The sequence below is a fragment of the Athene cunicularia genome (assembly GCF_003259725.1).
Source record: "Athene cunicularia isolate RWA chromosome 17 unlocalized genomic scaffold, athCun1 chr17_part1, whole genome shotgun sequence".
NCBI lineage: Eukaryota > Metazoa > Chordata > Aves > Strigiformes > Strigidae > Athene > Athene cunicularia.
The window spans coordinates 2,145,385-2,164,578 of NW_020799122.1; the positions used below are offsets into that span (position 1 = coordinate 2,145,385).

The 19,194-nt window shown below is 39.4% G+C and overlaps 1 protein-coding gene across 6 annotated transcripts in view; it reads left to right on the forward strand.

Annotated features, from left to right (window-relative positions):
• TTLL11 (tubulin tyrosine ligase like 11) overlaps positions 1-19,194 on the forward strand; it is a 45,704-nt gene that overhangs the window by 19,351 nt on the left and 7,159 nt on the right. For all 6 annotated transcript variants that reach the window (XM_026860444.1, XM_026860447.1, XM_026860449.1 and 3 more), the window contains one exon: positions 18,553-18,810. In XM_026860444.1, the coding sequence (XP_026716245.1) occupies positions 18,553-18,810 (258 nt within the window). The remainder of the gene's footprint in view (positions 1-18,552; positions 18,811-19,194) is intronic.

Below are 19,194 nucleotides of genomic sequence, written 5' to 3' on the forward strand. Positions count from 1 at the left end.
TATGGCTGTTACAAAACCCATCAATTCATTGTGCCCACAAAAACAAGTGCTTTTGTTTTATTACCTATTATGGTATTGCTGTTTCACTGCTAGTTTATCTTTTCTGGGGTGCTATTCTCTGTACATACCATTTCAGTGTTCTTCTAATGAATTCAGCCTTGAAATTTATTTGTGATGTTCTGATTTTTTTTTTTTTTTCTTCTTTTAAAAATATGTCAGGTACGATTCTCTTCTGGATTCTGTGGCTCTAGCAAACGTCAAATATGATTAACTAATTCTCTGAGCAGGAGGAACCCCAATGTGGTCTCTCTCAAAGTTTTGCAAGATCAGCATGCGAACATTGGCTAATGTCACTCTGTTCAGAGAGCACCCTGTAAATATTAATATATGTCAGTTTGACTTGTTTCTCTTTTGCGCGTTTCAAAGACATTTTCTAAATCACAATGTTCTTCTTAATTTCTTGATATTGAGGAGCAATTTTGTACTTCCTTAAAGAAGGAAGAAAAAAGTCGTCAATCACCTGTGTGGCTGTATTCCAATTATTTTCCAGATATTTTTTATTCAGTTTCATAACCTCTCCTGATGTTTGTGTCACATTTAATGGAAATAAGAAAACATACTGTGCAAAAATGTCTTGAGAGTATGATTATCCTAGATTTTTAGGATGATAAAGTAATTCTTGCCATTGATTACTGTGTTTATCTCACTATACATATTTAAGGTTATGATTGTCTGACAGGGGTGGTTTAAGAGGGTCAAAACCTCGGTGTATAAATATATGGAGAGACTGGATGGGAGAATACTGGTGTTGCAGCTATCACTGATTGGAAAATAATGACTGTTCTTCAGTCTTGTTGTAACATATCTTAGTTTTCACTTCTGTGAGTAACTGCGTCGTGTTCCGCAGGGATTCATTACTCAGGGTTGTGAGGTCGCATTATATGGGGTGAGTTTAGTGCTTATAAAATTGTGTACTAAACCTCGCTATGGCAGTATCAGTATTTTGGTTTCCATTTGCTAATTGACTTTGAGCTAACTGCTAGAGCTCTAGGCTGATTCTTGTATCCCTTTCCAGTCTCTTGGAAGGCCGGTCAGGTTTTCAGCTATTCAAATGCTTCTCAAGCACCACCTCTTTATTCCAAGCCCGAGAGTGTATAAACTCATATGTGTGGCTTTCTTGAGATTGATCTTTCTACTCTGGTTCATTTTGGAGGCTGACACAATTTTTTTTCTCCATCAGTCAAAATGACCCAGCATTCATATTCAGGATCATTCTGCCAAAGCCCTTTGAAAGCACATTGAATTAGACCCTTTCTCTTTCCTAGAGGGCTTTTTGGTTTATTCCTTCATCAGGCAATCTGCCAACCTCAGTATCAATTCTTGTCTGTTACATTAGCCCATGCGGCTTTTGATGAGTTAGACATGTGAGGAGACTTTTAAATGTGATGTTTGTCAATGTTACTTCAGTTCAGATTAGTGAAACGTTAACTTTGCTTTTCTGTAGTTGGAGAGAATTTATTTCTCCTGCTATTTCTCATCCTGCTCAAGAACTGGCCTCAACTACTCTGTTCAGTTCTGTGAAGCAAACTCTGTAGGTGCCTTGATCTTTGCTCTCTGTTCTTGATTTTTCAGTTATCTGCTTCATCCTTAAGAGCTTTTAACCTTTCTCCTATTGGTTAGGACAGGCCCTTTCGGAAATTCGAAGAGCTACCATGTGAGACGTCCCTCTGTGAAGGGACGGGAAGGATCTGGAAGTGCTTGACTCATAGTTCTACATTGGGTTTAAGAGCCACTTAGAGGAAAAGTGCTACAAGAGTGTTTAACTACAACAGAAAACAAAATACTGAGTGCAGAACAGCGATGAATAATTTGAATGTGCTGTGGCAGTAGTCCTAATGTAGAAAAGAAAAGGAAATCTGCTGATAGATGGTCGGATAAGTTGCTGTATTTCACACATAATCTGAAATGTTTTAATGGGCTAAAAATGTGTAAACACATGAGCAATAATAATGCTTCATCAAAAATAGCTAAAACCACATCCCTAGCATAGATACAGTAGGAATTCAGTAATTTGCTTCAATGTTTTTCTCTGTCAGACCATTACAGGAAGGTCGGTTTTGTGAAAATAACTCTGGACTAGGACATAAAAGATGCAATTTCCATTCCTGATTCAGCCAGTTTACTTGGTGACCTTTAGACAAAACATTTTCTTTCTGCTCCCATTTTCATTCTGTGAAAAAAGGCTGATGCCTTGCTTCTCCCGTGCATTGCCAGTCTCTCTAAACTTAACAGTGTTCAGGATATGCCCCGTTACTATGCCTAGTAGTGTATGAGGTCAGTTTATGTATTGTTGTTACATAAAAATATTACAGAAAAGATTAAGTTTTCTTCTCTGGAAGACTCTAGGTCAAATTCTACACAATTCAGTAAATATCCCTGGTGGTTACTAAGGTTTGCAAGGCATTCTTCACATTTTGCCAACCTGATTGTTATTAGGGATCTCTTTCTTTTACATCCTCCCGTACAGAGTGCTTAAAGTCATTGCATAGGATCATTAGGGCATTCTTAGGATTTTAAAAGGGGTTTTCTCAATGTCATGATTTGATTATTATTTTCATCTTCTCATTTTAGAGTCCTTTGCTAATAAAATGGAGAACTTAGGGAATATCACTGCAGTGCACACAGCACTAAGTAACCCCATGCTTGACAACAGATTAATTTACAATGATTCCCGTTTTAACCTTCACTACTGCAAAAAGTGCTGCTGTTCATAGTGGAGCTTTGCAGGTTGGTCCGTGTTTGTTCATATATTGTATTCTGAGCACTAATGCCTTGAACGTAAAAACTGTATTTTAACTTCCACATAGAGAATAAATTCAGTCTTATTTTGAATCTCTTGAAATGATCCCATATTGAGGGACAGCTGGAAGTGCTTAGAATATGCTAAGCAAGCAAGCTGATGACAGGCCCAGTTCATTTAAAAAATTTAATGGACAAGAATTGATATGGGTTGCAGAATTTTAAAAGGTTTCATTTTCAGCACTGTGAAATTAATTGGTCCAAAACCGTAGTATGCTTTTGCAGTAATTGGCATGCTGCAGTGCCCCTAGCTCCGGTGTGAACCTAAGTCTGGTTTTATGTTATCAAATTGCAAATGGAGACTAGTTTGTCCAATTAGACTTGAATCACAATGTTTTGAGATGCAGCTAATCTAATTACATTTTTTATTGACATCTCTTCTATTTCTTTTTGCTCTCTAAAATTTCTAGTGAGCAATAGAGGAAGGATTGGAAATAAACTGAGGAATGTGACCTGTCAAGAGTGTTTCCATAAAATCTGAACTTTCCAAACATTCTAATGTATCAAAACATGCTATGGCAATTACATCTCTGAGATAGTCACACCGTATTACATTTTAAGTTGATCATTAAGAAGTCTTTTTGCTTTTTTTTTCTTCTTATGATGATTCTTTAATGAAAACTTTTGTGATAAAATACAGAAAAAAAGGAAGATTTTATCAGAATATGTCACTTTCCTCTAGTCTTTGTAGTGCAGCCACAGAAGTTGCCGTAATCTTCAAGGTTTGCTCAAAAAGAAGGGAGGTCGGGCATGAAGTGGAGTGGCTGCTTAGTCTCCTTCCAAATGGCATAAAAATGAATGTGGAGGCGGTGGGTCTGAATACGTCTTTGAATTCAGTTATTGCTTAGGGATTGTGAGTCTTAATGGTAACAGAGTCTGGCTTAAGGCACGCTGTGTTTTGCATCCCTCGTGGCCAGCAGCAATGACTGGGGCAAGAGGAGTCCCAAGTCCCGCTGGCTGCAGGGAGCTCTAATAAAAGCCCTGATAAAGGCTGCGCGGCGCTCGGCGGCTCTTCGGGCCTCGTTCCGTAGCTGACAGCATAGATGTTGGAGCTCCTTTGGTGTGTGCTCCTGCTTTTCCTGAATTCTGACAAAGTAAGCTTCTTTTGTGTTGTTTTGTTTCGGGGTTTTTTTTTAAACATAAACTCGGCAATACTTCAAAGCATCCCTGGGAGCTTTGTTGCATACGGATGTTTGCTGTATCTTGCCGTTGCTGGTGGCAAGCTTCAGGTGGAACCAGTGACAAGTCACATTAAGCACGGTCAGAAATTTGCCTAGGTTACTTTGGCTAGGATATAAAACAAACAGCAATTTTGACCTTATTCATCAAGTACTTAAGTGCATACTTGAGTGGTTTGTGGAGTTAGCTCTCCGTACCTTTGAGAGAGTCAATTACTGTAGTTGTTAAGGCCATTCAACTTTGCCTTTTACCTCAGAAGTAAACAGGCTTGCACAAATAAATGGTAGAGCAGTACTTGATGTTATTCCCACCATTCAGGACTTCTCATATGTAGCCTCCAAGGCTGACATCTCTTCAGCCTGAAAAGGGTTAGTGGGTTTGTGTTGAACAGGGCTTAATTTCCAAATAATTTTCACTACTTTGGCTCACGTTGTTTGGGGCTTCTCTGCCTCAGTGATCTAGGCATCCATCCAGCTCTGAAACTGCAACACATATTGTCAAAGAGTGTTAATCTGGACTAACTCTTAACTTGAAAAACTGTCATGTAATAAAAGCTAAACACATGTATTTGTGCCTAGTGAATCCACTGAAAAGAGTGCCAGGGCAGAGGACAACATGGCTTAGCATGCTGTCTAACCAGAAAACACTGTTCAGCAACACTCCACACAAGGAAGTAATTTTCTGCTAATAAAATTGATTTAATTGAAATCTAATTTGTTCCTCATATAGGGAAAGAAAGTAAGTTTATTCCCTGTCTTCTCTACTCATTCTACAAATGCTATCTCCTCTCTTCCTCTGCTAGACTGCATTAATTGCAGCCTGTCTAGTGCAAAGAAGAGGAGGAAAATGAGCAGTTGTTTCCTTTGTTAAGGAAGCTGCTTTATTTTTTAAAGTACCTTCTTAAGAGATAGTACTACATCTTTCTTTTGACACTGTTCTGCATGACATCCTTGACTTGAAATTGGAGAGACGTGGATTTGACGGGCGGACCACTCGGTGGGTAAGGAATTGGCTGGATGGCCACACTCAAGGAGTTGCAGTCAGTTCTTCATGTTTGAGTGGAGAGCAGTGACAAGTGCTGCTCCTCAGGGTCGGGGCTGGGACCAGCGCTGTTTAAGGTCTTTGCTGATGACATGGACAGTGGGATTGAGGGACTCTCAGCAAGTTCCCCGCTGACACCGAGCCATGTGGTGCGGTCGACACGCTGAGGGAAGGGATGTGCCGTCCAGAGGGACCTGGACAGGCTGCAGAGGTGGGACCCAGTGAACTTTATGGAGTTCAACAAGGCCAAGTGCAAGGTCCTGAGCACAGGTCGGGGCAATCCCAAGCACAAACACAGGCTGGAGAGCTGCCCCAAGGAGGCCTTGGGGGGGTTAGTGGGTGGAAAACTGACTGTGAGCCAGCAACGTGTGCTGGCAGCCCAGAAAGCCAAGTGTGTCCTGGGCTGCGCCCAGAGCAGTGTGGGCAGGAGCCGAGGGGGGGATTCTCCCCCTCTGCTCCGCTCTGAGAGACCCCCCTGCAGGGCTGGGTCCGGCTCTGGGGCACCAACAGCAGAAGGACACGGACCTGCTCCAGCAGGGCCAGAGGAGGCCACGGAGATGCTGGGGAGGCTGGACCCCCCCCTGTGAGGACAGGCTGGGAGAGTTGGGGGGTTCAGCTGGAGAAGAGAAGGCTCCAGAGAGACCTTAGAGCGGCCCCCAGGGCTGAAAGGGGCTGCAGGAAAGGGGGAGGGACTCTGGATCAGGGGGGTAGGGGTAGGACAAGGGGTGACGGCTTTAAACTAAGAGGGCAGATTTAGATGAGATCTAAGGCAGAAATTGTTCCCTGTGAGGGGGGTGAGGCCCTGGCACAGGCTGCCCAGAGGAGCTGTGGCTGTCCCCTCTCTGGAAGGGTTCAAGGCCAGGTTGGACGGGGCTTTGGGCAACCTGGGCTGGGGGAAGGTGGCCCTGCCTGGGGCAGGGGGTGGGACTGGATGGGCTTTAAGGTCCCTTCCAGCCCAAAGCATTCTGTGATTCTTTCTTTGCATTTGCTATAATGTCCTCTTTAGTTTTCAATACAAGAAACCTGTTATATTTTTAAGTTAAAAATACTTCTTTTCCTTTTCTTGAAGTATGGGCCAGAGGCAACATCTGCATGCTTTGTCTGTCCAAGAGAGTTCACTGAATTTGCATGTTCATACAGGGAAGGTGATTAGTAGTTAGGCTTGAGTGCAAATTGGTTTTTTCCTGACACGTCAATATGCTAATCATCTGAGCTGAGTTTCTGCTATCAGCAAAATAATCTTCACCTCTCCTTACCCCATAGTTTGCTAACATAATCTAGTTTTTGGGTGGTATCTTGACTTCCTGCAGGAGTAGTGTTTCAGCTGCACTCTTCAGTATAGAGCTTTTTCATGGCTTTTGTATGTGACAAAATGTCCATTATTAACCTGCAGTTAAATACTTCTTGAATAAAATTTGTTTTTCAGAATGTTAGCTTAATTGCCTTGTCTAAAATTAAGGATGTACCTTTGTTTAATTTGACATTTTTTCCCCTTTTTTACCTTCTTGAATCTGTGTTTGTGCTGCAGAGAATCAATTCTGCTCTTAAATTAATTTTTCCAGTTGGTCTGTAATATAAAATTCAGTAACTTCTAATTCTCTGTAATCTTTCTGATACTAAATTACTTCTCACCAGGTAGTTTTCATAAAGTAAGTGTACCAACTATTTACTATGAAGAGAAATTGTGGTGTATATAGTATGTATTTGTGTGTATATATATCTGTATATTCAGCATGCCTATGTGTATTTTTGTATAAGCTATAAAAATCTCTTCTTTTGTACCTGTGTCCTTGCCGTCTCTCCAGTCTGTATGCGATGTGCACCTGAAACTGTGGCCAACTGGGATAGTTCTGATTGCACGAAATCTGTGGAGTGAGCCTTGAATACTCGGTTTCCAGTTACATCTTTAAGTTCTTCATGTGACTGTACTTCATGTTCTCTTAGGAACGGCACAGCCCACGAACAAATTGATTTAAAAACCCAAGATTTCACGCAACCTCGATGATGTTATAACAAATCAATCAGCCAAGGGCATACTAAAGTACATCACCTTACTAATAAAAGAAACAATTTCTGTGGAGTAGGGCTCCTGGGCCACGTTAAGTGTTCTATTAAGGTAACAGTAAAGTGGAATAAATGAATGCATAGGCATGGATTATATCCCTGAATACAAGTGGAAAGTTCTTCCATGCACATGCATTCTAAGAATTATTTATTTGCAATGTATTTAGATGTCACGGTTAAGAATGGGAGAACTGATAACAAATAGTTGTCAGCCCTGGTGCAGCTGTGAATTATAGAGCAAATAATCTAATTACCCCACGTCGTTATAAGAAATAACACGATTCATTTACGTATTTTAATTTGATGCAAACCATTAATTCACTGTGCTGTAACATGGAAGCCCAATTTTGGTACTGTTAGTCTGAACAAAACACGCTCCATCCTTTTTTTTTTATGGACTGAAGTAACTGATAGGACTTTCCATTGGCTGCAAAAAGTGTTTCACAGGCTTGGATGCATGATTTGGAGGGAGCACTGAAGAAGTAATTAAAATGGGAATTTTAATGGAAGCGTTTTTTTTCAGCACGATTTTTAGATGTTTCTAAATATTAGCAATGAGACAATGCTGTTTGAATGAGGTTTTCGGTCTGAAGAGTTTCTTTGTTTTGAAAAAGCTCTCTTGCTTTTAAAAGGTTTTGAGTAGACCTGTTAAGATACTCAGAGGGAGATAGAAAGGATCCTGTTTCTTATTGCAAATTTAATTTTGCTGATTTTTGCATGCAGTCGTTAATTTTTTTCAATTGAAGTTGCTGAGATCTTAATTCCTTTTCATCCTTTAAAATAAAATGAAGGATAGCTAGGTTTTTATTTACTCAAATAACTTCTGGAGTGGGATATCAAAATGTGATGTAGGGCCTTTTTTCTTCCCGAGAAAATACTAAAAACAGAGGGATGAGAGACTTGGTAGTTTCTGAACAAGTATGTCCTGTAAAATATATAAATTTTGTGACGATCTGTAGAGGAGGGAGAAGCAAAATGAACTTAAGGGACCACAGGAGTAGAAGACAGGGAGATGTGACTAAGATAGAGATTCCCTGATAAAACCTGATAGAATAGGGAAATGTAAGAATTTCCTGTTAACTAGACTTTTACACATGGACACTTAAATGGAAATTGTTTCTTAGATTAATTCAGTGGCCAGAAGGTGCCAGAGTTTTAAGCGCAGGTTCTTCATTTGTGAAAGCAAACTTGACTGTGCTTCCCTGGGGCGGGTGGAAGTGGGTTCAGTGCTCGGCGCTTGGCCTGGGGTGGTGTGGTGCCCCCTTAGCTGGAGCTCTGGAGCCTGCCTTAGGTGAGCAGGGCTCTGGGCTGCCTTTTCCCACTCCTTGGGCCAGCATGGGCCCAGTCAACGGCTGTGGGCCAAGGATGTCAGAGAACAGAGCCACGAAACGGGTCCGGCTTGTACTGCTCGTGTTTTAAGTGTTCCACTGATTTACTGGAGAGAAAAATCTATAATTTATACTAACAAGCTAATATAAAGATATATGGGTAATAAGATATTTGATATTTTTAATATACCGAGGGGGTTTAGGCCTGAGGGAACTGCAGCAAGGCATGTCAGACATTGTTACAGACACTCGGTCGAGTACTGGAGTTTAAATATTACTGCAGTCCTTTAACGTGTTCCCAGCTTTACTGGGTGAGATGTAAATGCTGGTTGTTCCAGGGAGTTACTGGGGCAACTGCGGGCACTCTTACCCCTTTTCAGAAGCTGCAGTTTTGGGGTTTTTTTTGTTTTTCTTTTGCTGCTTAACTTCCTTTCACCTTCTAGGTCTTCCTCCTTCCATTCTCTGTTGCTTTCAACTTCTGTAGATTTTTCCAGTGTGTTATAGTACTGATGGAGTGCTTTGTAATAATCTGGTAACTGCTTTCCTCTCTGGAAGAGCATCACTTTAAAATAACACAGATATACATAACAGCTGGAAATCTTTTTTTTTTTTTTTTTGGTTTGTTTTCTCTTCCTTCTACACGAATACTTTGATTTGTTGGGACAAAGTTGAAACTGATATTTTTTCCTGGCAAGATGTTTACTTTTCAAGACTTTTTTCTGTTGTAACTATAGGGTAAGTGCAAGCATTTATTTTGCTAGCATTGGGTCTTCAATAGACGTGGAATGAGAAATGAAGGAGGAATGGAGATTATTTCTCCGACTTTTTTGCAGGAGCTTTATTATTCTCATCAGCTTCAGGCCATCAGAAAGTTACGTGTTCTCACATACTGCACATAATGTGTATGAATATTAGATCATAACCATGTCTGAGAACTGTTTGCTTATTCCCCTGTTTATACTCACATAATAATGACGAGGGAGCGCAAAGCGAGTTTTTAAGGGACAGCAAAATTAAGTGCTTGGGATTTTGGCTTCACTTAAGCACAGGCACTGAACAGAAAAATAACATTTTCTCTCTTACAGATATCCTTCAGGTGTCAGTTCTGTAGGATCCTGGTTTTATTACATCAATCACAAGCAGCTTAAGGCTTCCAAAAACATAGTCACAGACAGATGTTGAGCCTGTCTGGGGATTAGAAATATCCTCTTCCATTAAGTATAAATTAACTTAATCACCAGGTATGAAAGATAAGCAGCATAAACATCATTCCCTGAAGCTTTCATTAAAATTAAAATTCTATTTAAAACTAGGCTCGTATTTTCTATGACTTGATCCCCCTTCAAAGAGATTATATCTTCTGTAAATTTTTACAGTGACAGAGTGACACAAATTAATGTATTGGGGGCAGTGATGTTCTCTATAATTTAACTTCTGCTGCTAGTCATCTTTTAGCAGGAGACATGATTGGCTTATTTTTAAGTAATAATTGGTCTCTAGTCTCTGAAAAAATTAGAAAGCAATGAAACTGCCTAGCACCCAGTTGCCACAAAATGAAAGCATAAAGCCACATGACTTACCAGCAGTAGTGTTATTTTGTGTATGTAGAATTCAGCAGCGCTAACAGGAGGATTACTGCTGATAAAATGCAATTGCACTGCTGCTTTCTACTCCATTGGATGACAGGGTAAAGCTCCTTTTCTACCCCAGCATAATCACGACTGCTTTCTAAGAATAATTTCCACACGGGAAGAAATACCATGGGGTTTAGTTTTTTTTTCTGTTCTACCGTAAGACACTTGGTGGTCTAATTAATGTTGGCTTCGGTATATTATCAGGCTTTACAACCGGTTTGCCTTTGCAGTATCACGTATTACTTCATTTTTAAGGCACACTTTTCTAAAGAAACAAAGGAAACTCTGCAGAAATAATGAGGCACGTAAGTACCTTAAAAGCAAGTAGTGAACACAAATAAATCTACTAGGAATAATAAAAGCTACTTCCACAAAAAAAATAAAGTATTGGGGACCATATTTAATGATCGTTGTTCCATAATAATTTTTTGCTACAATGGAACGGAGTCTTTCAATGCATGTTTTGCATTGCTTATCCATTATTTCATTATAGTAATGCCGTATTTTCTGCAGCACTTAGATGGCAGGTAATAGCATAAGCATTCTCTGCTTATTACTTACATTAAGAGTAATAAATCTTCAGCTAGTGCAGACTGATAATTACCATTATTCTTAAAAAGAGAAAGTTGGAAATAAAGAAGCTTAATTAATAATTAGGAAATAACGATTTTTTTTTTTTTCCCCAGCACATTGTGCCTGAGACTCCCTGAGTGCACATCCTCACTTTAATGATTTAAACTATGTATTAGGGAGTGCTATAGAAATAAAAACAGAGCGCAAGTGCAGCTATTACATCCAGTCGGATGCTTATCCCAGGTGTGCAGTATCTGTTTCATATCTCCAAAGGATGGCTCTTCTCTCTGGTGTGCTGCCGTACTGATTCTGTCATCACCTAGTAAGGTAGGAGTTTAATGAAACTAGATTTAATCACAGCATCACTGGTGAACACTTACAGTGTTGGATATCAGGTTTGAAATCGTTTATTGGATTGAGATTTAGTTGAAAATACAGGGGAATTAACGCAGCCTTTCTGACTTCTGATCTGTGTAACAGGCTTGTTGAAAACCTAAACACTTCTTTTCATACATGTTTCTTTCTAAAACACCCTAAAATGAAGCCCTTTCCGATCTGGAAAATACTAAGATCACAGCACCTAAATTGTCTAGGAGAATAATTTTTTTTAAAGGATAGTGGAACAAATCCTCACTTCTTAATCAGGGCAGATAAATTCTCCATAATTTTGGAATAGATTTTTTCAGATAACTGAGGGACTCGACTTCTGGGCTTTTCAGGTTTCTCTGAAGCAGTGGTTTCTCTGGCTGGGTCATCTGACATCCCTCAGCTATGTTGTCAAGGGAAGGATGTAAATCTCTCTTGTTCCTTATGCTCTGGTATTTTATGGATGGTTGCAGTGGTGTTAGCTGTTGTCCACGTGGTGATTTTTAAATTATTTTTTTTTTTAAATGGAGTCTGAAAGTTTATTTATATTACAGAATATTGGAAGCTATTCTTTTTGTATCATTCTCCATATAATAGTAGACAATGGCATCTTGAATTGGTATCATCAAGGAGTGAACAGAAATGACCATATTTCTGAGGGTTGGAGTGGGAAGTTGAGCACAGTGTGCCTCTGCATCGTCTCCTGTTTCAGAAATTCCTCTGATCGATGCACAATGCAGCCAGGAAAGACTCTGTACGACTCCTATGAAGGGGAAGCGTTAATCCTTGAATAATACCTGTTGATAACTGCAGTGAGGATATCATTGCTGATTGTTTCCCAGTACAAACTGCATTCCTTCCTAGACCATATGTGTAGGACAGCACATTAGTTTGTCTTAGGTTTTGAGTTTGAAGTGGAGTCTTCTCAGCATGTGATATAAAAATGTCAGTAATATTCTCACTCACCACTTTGTGCCCTTGGTGTGGAGCAAGTCAGGATCCACATTAAGTTTCTAAATCTTGGAAAGACGCATTAACAACGTGTTAAGGTGGCAAACTTTCAGAGTCTTTCTGTTTTCTTTCAAGAGCTATTTAATCTTTAATGAGAAGTGTTTTGTTTTTATAATAAATCTTCCCAATCTGAAGAGGCAGCGAACCATTCTTCTCAGAAAGGGGACTGATGTCTGTGGAGCTTCGAGTGTGACACGTGGTAAACAAATAACACTCTCGGGACAGAAAATGGAAAGCCTGCAAGTCGCAGATGCTGTGTGTGAGAGCTACTGCGATTGTTGATGACAGACTGCAGGGGCTTCAATTTAACTTCTTCAAGAATCTGATAAATTATTTTGTTGTTTTTAAGCGAATGGCAAGGCTATGGAGTACGCTTTTAATTTACCCTTGGATTCACCTAAAATATGTTTGCCAGCTCTCAGAAACATAGTGTGCCCCGTTTCTTTCACCCTTCCAGAGTGAATGCAGTCTTAGGCTTTGTAGGTGCAGGCAAAGTCGTGCTCACGATAAGGTTAAAATCTAAGTGAGGTGATTTAACTGCTTTATTTCTTTGAGATATGGATTCTTTTTTCTTAGCGAGAGATGGAAATTCTAACTGCTTTCAGCACTTTCTGCTTCCAGGAGACGGAACAGCTGCTGCATTTTCAAAATGTATTTCGTCTGATGTGAAGTTAGTTGTCTGCCAACAACATGGTGATTATCAATCCTGATTTTTTAATGTGATTGATTCTGCTCTTTGAAATATGGACTCTTTGCTGCGGTTGCTCTGACTGCCTCAAAGCATTCTCGAAATGTTGAATAAACTCTACGTAAGAGCAGTAATGTTTCTAACATAACTTCAAAATTCTCTTGCTCTGTGGGGTTTAATATTCTTTGAATACTTTAATCTTTGTGCAACTTTATTATTCTTTAGAAAGAAGGAAATGCTAGTGCTATTGACGTTTACTTTGCCAGAGGGTGAAGAGGAGATGAATATTCAGTTTTTTCAAATGAAACTCACAAGTGGCCGGTTATAAAACAAAAGATGCTGATTATTCGCCCAACATACAGTCAGACTATGAAACTTCTGGCTGTCCTGTACTGAGTGCTAGAAGTCTCTGTCTGTTAATAAAAGTGACGGGATTAGTTCATTAAAGAAAACTCATGAATGGTTGATAATGCAGAGACACTGTTCTGGCTTTGACTTAACTGTTTCCTAAATGATAGATTTCTGCGAATGAGCACACGAATGTATTTCCTACCTGCACGCTCCAGTAACTCCAAACACGCCTCTGTTTCTTGGGAGGTCCGTATACTGTGGTGATAAATGGGTGGATAGAAAGATTTGTCATGCAAAATATTCTTTGCTTTTAACTATGTTAACATAGTCCTTGCCTTGAGAATAGAGGCTCAGCTGAGGGAATAATTATAGCTTCAGAATCCAGAACATAATATTTTCTTTTATTAGGTAAGCAGTTGTCAGCTGATACCAAAATTGCTTAATTTATACTTCTAGCAATGCCCTAAATATTAAATATATCGAGTGAGCATTCTTAGAAATATTAATATTGCAATTCTTACCCAATTTTACTCTGAACTTGACAGCTAAATTTTCTATACAAGTACACAAAAAATGCGTCGAATTTTGAAGCCTTTAATTAGTAGTTGCAAATTTGTTTGTCCCTTAGCAACTTGTATTTGCATAAAGATTAAGGCCTGTCAGAATGAAACGGATAGAACATAGATGGAGGAAACATTAATAAATTAGTAATCATGTATAAAATATAAGTAGACTTAGATGTCGTTTCCATAAGCTTTATTAAAATTGAAATTCTTTTTTAAAGATGCAGTTAATATTTTTTCCACAGCTGATCATTTCTAAAGAGAGATCTGTCATGAACTGCGGAATTAGAGAAATTAATGTATTGAGGTCAGACATTAGTATGTAAATTAAGCCTTGCTTTTATTCCGTATGGCAACAGAAGCATTACCTTATATTTGACCTTTCATTCATTTCGCCTGACTCAGCTGTGTCAGTCAAAACAATTAATTCTACGGAGCAGCTTTAAAGTGTGGGGCTCAGCTTTCTTCTCCTCCCCTTGCCCTGGTGTAAATCCCATGAGAAAGGAGCTAATGGAGGGAACCTGCACAAGATTCTCTTCCTGGAGATTTGTTTCAGCAGTTTGGAGTTTCTGATCCCTGCCCCGCAACTCCGCTGCAGCACTTGTCCGCAGACATTTGACAGGGTTTTCAGGGAGACTAGAGCCAAGCCTGGCAACCCTGTGTGCTGTGCCCAGACTCCCAAGGTCAAGTCCTGAACGACACGGTATATAAAGTGTTTCTTGGAAGTCGCTTTCTGGAGTGAGAAAGAACCGGCTTGTAAATACACACAGGAGTTTTCAGCAACACTCGGAGTCTGACAGGTAACATCACAAAAATGCGCACTTCTCTGTTTTCCAGCTGACTGATGACTTAATGGTGGAAATGTGAAAATCCTCCTTATTTTTTCATTGTTGCTGGACTTGGAGCTGTATTTCTGCTTTTTGGAGCTGTACTGCCAGTGCTTCTACCAGTCTTTGAGTGCATGACCCTTGGGGAGTTACGTCATCCGGCTCACCCTTATGGTGTGGCGATGGCAGATGGCGGCGAAACGCAGAACAAAATGTCACGGTGCGTTGCAAGCGAGCGTGATTTATCTAGTGCTAGGGCGAAAAAAGACTTTGTGCACTGTTTCCTTGCAAAAATGTGCAGATCACAGTAAAATTCTTTTTTTTTTTTTTTATATCGACACAGTCTGGCTGTAATATACCTAGCTAGGCAGTTTTTCTTAATTAGTTGTGTTGAGAGCGCATTGAGATTGGGTGCACACAAGTGTGTTGAATAGATCTACAGGATATAAACTTTTATTGGAGTACTGTCTGTGGTAGCAGTGGAGAATTATACTCGGAATACAGTCAGTGGTAAATGCTTGCAGTTCAGGTGAGTGTGCAGAACAGGGAAGTCTCTGCATCAATTCAGTTTTACAAATTTGGAGAAGCTTTTGTCGAGGTTTTCTCCAGAAGGTTGTGTTTTCATTAAAAGCACAAATTATAACTTTAATTCAAATTAGATGATCAAGTTAATTAAGTTATACAGCATTAGCAAAGGAAACGTGAGAAAATGTTGGGGGAAAAAAAAAAAAAAAAAAAAAAAGGAAACAAATTGTTAAAATTTATAAAGGTAGTAACCTGTGAAACCAAATTAAGAAGCATTTTCTCTTTTTTTACTTAATGGAAGTACAGGATTTGGCAATAAAGATTAGAATTAAGTTTTCTTGTTTTATACGTTGGGAAAGTCTATAAAATATTTAGGCTGAAAGGAATAAGACATGCAGTAACATACAATAAAGCTGGTTTTCTTTAAAAAACCAAAAGTTTCTAACACAAAAAACAGTTTTAAGAGCTGTTTCAGTAAAAGTTTGAAATGGGAAGCTGGTTTTGAGTTTTTATCCATGATCTCAAAGGCAGCTGTAGGCTTTTCTCCATAGAAAGGAGCGGAAGAAGGAAATTCTAGGTGGTAATTTAGAGCCTCTGCCTTATTATATTCAACAGTATTTTTTTTCTTTGACATAATACAGGTTTTTTTTCCTTCAAACACAATTTTCTATGACGCTAATGCAAACCAAACCTAGCCCTGTTTAATAATTTGGCTGTGTCTATTCCTCCTCAGCCAGGCAGGCAGTCTTCTGTGGCTCCCAGCACTGATGTGTCCAGAGCATTTGTTTACCATTATGGTTTGGCTGTTCTCTTCATTGACCATTTCACATTTGAGGATGGGCGTTGAAGAACGAAAGGCTGAAAAACCCCTCTTCTAAACTACTGTACTTCCTCAGAAGTTCCAGGGACCTGTTACTTAGCAGGAAGGAGGTACGGATTTGCAGATGGAGACTGCGCTGAAACGTTGTTCCACAAGTCAGACCTCCATCTCTGTAAGGTAGAGGGGTTGGAGAGCAGACCAGCCTCCCTCTTGCACCGAGGAGCGCCGGGGCTATCATTAACTGCTCTGAAGCTGATCACTTTAACAATCTCTTCAGCATTTTCTGTAAAAAAAGAAAAAAAAAAAAAAAGAAGACATTTCCTCAGCTCTACTTGCGTCTTTTTAAGTGAAGCTTTATATTTTTTTAACTGAAAACATTCATGATGAATGAATAATGTACAATCAAAACCACTCTTGAATTTAAAATAAGACGGGGTTTGGGGCTTCCAGGAGTCATTAAAACGAGAGTTATGTTACAAACAACACAACCTTCTCTCCTACTGGGTACAAGGTTTCACATTTTGTCAAGGTCTAGTTCAACTGGCTGAACATTTGAATTTTTAAATCCATGAACAGACCTTTTAAGATTAAAAATAGAAGCCTGCATGCTTATTGTTTCTTGGCTGTACGTACTCTCGCTCTTGGCAGACAGAGGGTACTCGATGGCAGTGAAAACCACCACCCAACACGAAAAAATACATAGGAAAACAAATAACATATTGAACTTTACTTAACTGAGGACAAGAATACCATTATTCTACTTCACTGTCCGCAGCGGAGTGTTATCAAAGCACTACCTAAGATTTGTATTTATTTTTTAAATAGTTTTTAGTCTTTTATCTCAGAAGTGAACACATTTATAGCTGTTCAACATCCGTGAATGTAAGTGTGGCTACAAAAGAAGTGCCATAACTTTAAAATTTTGTAACAATAGTCTTAGAAGAACAGATGCTTTGTGAATGACAGTGTGACAGTCCCATCCGAGCAGCGATGGCAGTTATGAGGACTTAAAACACCAAAAGCGGCTGAACACGATGCTTTTTACAAAGAACTGTTGCAACGGCTGCTGACATTCAAAGCTCATCTGAACGAACTTGGAGCTGGCATTTGGTGCCCGGAGAAGTTTCCAGCCTTGGTTTGGCACTGAGCAGTCACGTCTGCGGGTACAGTGCGGGCAGGTGCTGCCGTGGATGTGAGCTGCTGCCAGTTGAAGGCAACATCTGCAGGTGTGAATGAGTTCAGAGCCCAGATTCGAGCAGGGTTTGAAACCTGGCCCCAAAAATGTCTTTTAGAAATTAGATATCGCAATTTAGTTCATCCTAATTAAAACTTCTTTTTGCAGGTTTGTTTTTTTTTTTTCCTGTAAGGACCATTTGTTTTACAGTTGTCATACATCTATTTTCACTATACCTCTCACCAGACGTTGCAAGTATAACTTTGAAGTATTCTGTACTGAAAGAAGGCACAATGTGGCAATGGATTAATGTCTTTCAGGGAAAATTAGTAGAGAAGAGAGTCTACAAATCCCATGGGGATATTTGTAATGAATGACTGACTACAGGATGCTTGTATGAGGGCTAAGGAAATCTGCCTTTTGCAATCGAAGTCGGAAGGTACAGATTTACTGTAGATTTGACTTAACTTTTACAGTGCTGTGGGTGGATAATAACCATGTTGGTTGTTATCCTCTGCTGGAACAGAACTTTCTGAAGGACACTAAATCTGCTCAGGAGCACAAAGATCAAGGTAGTAAAAGCACTAATTTTTGTTTAGTACCTAGTGTGAATTATACTTATTCTTGATGATAGGTACTTAGAAAAAATGACTGGAAAGAAAATGAAAACCTGCATATGCTTAGTGGGTGACAAATAATTACCATCAGCTATCAGACTTCCTGAACTTACGAGGATCGCAATCTTTAATTTTATCTAGAGGTGTCAAACACAGAAAAAAAGTAAAAATATGCCATGCTGAATACACATGTAATTTTTATTTTAGAACATCATTATCTCGATCAGCTTTGTTCAGGGAATTTGGCAATGGCAATGAAGATGAAATAATGTATTTTGACAGTATGCACAGAGGATTTGAAGAAAAAAATAATGGGATTGCCCAGAAATTTTCTTCTGTGTAGTGCCAGTATGCATTTATGTGAACTGTATTGCTTCTGAATGAATGGTGAGAATTTCATCTTTGCAAATATATCTTACTGTTCATACCTTATGTGTCAGGGAAGGTGAAAGCTTTTAATCATTACTGGAAAATAAGTTTAAGTAGCATTAGTTTATTACAATCTCTAAGTGTTTCCCATGAAATATTCCATGAAATCTCACGGAATTTGTCTTTTTTTTCTACATACCTGTATTTGTTTGATGCTGATAACACCAACGTGCTGTTACTATCTGGTGTTTCCTCGTCTGTGTGGAAGAAGTTAGCCCGTTACCTTTTGTGAGGTTGTAAAGACCTTTTGAAAGGAATATGGATATTCTACAGCATCACAGTGAATACACACAGCATCAGAAAACAGTCTGTTACCCTTTTAAATGCTTTTGTAATGTGATTTCTGCTTCAGGGAACCTCAGTAATTGTTCTTGATTTTTCATTATTGTAAAAATCTCATAAAATAATGGTTTATAATTAAAAAAAAATAATCCAGAAAGACAGCATATTGAATCTTGTAAGAATAAGGTTAACATAAGATGCAATTATTTTATGTGCTGCAGGTGTCAGACATTGGAGCAGGTGTCAGAAGCAAGCGAGGAGCTGTTGGATGCTGGACGGGCAGACAGACTGGAATATGAGGCCAGCAGAAGTCCAGAGGCTGGCCTCCCCTCCCTTTGTCTCAAGCAAGTGTTTCCCAAGTACGCCAAGCAGTTTAACTATCTGCGACTTGTGGACAGAGTGGCTGCACTGTTTATCCGATTTCTTGGTGTAAAAGGGACAACAAAGCTGGGGCCAACAGGTTTCCGAACATTTATAAGGTTAGTAAGGTGAAGGGTTTCTTTAGGAACTGCTTAAAGCGTGGTCGAGGTGTTGGAAACTCCCGATCCTATGGGGTAGCACCGCTGTCCCTGTGCTTGAGTTTTGTGGAATGAAAACAGGCCCTAACATTTGTACGCTTTTAGCTTCTAGGTTTATTAATGCCTTCTAAAGAAACTTTTCCCCATAAATTCCATTGAGCCATTGCGTATTTGTTAATAAAATAGATGTATTTTTATCATTCCAAGCTTCCAAAGTGCCTGACCTATGAAACCGTGTCTAGTAAGAACCTGGGTCTTTATTCTACGGCAGATCAGTGATACTTCAGGAGATACTATTTGTGGTCTTAGTCAACGTGTCGTGTTCCTAGCAAATCGTAGGAATGC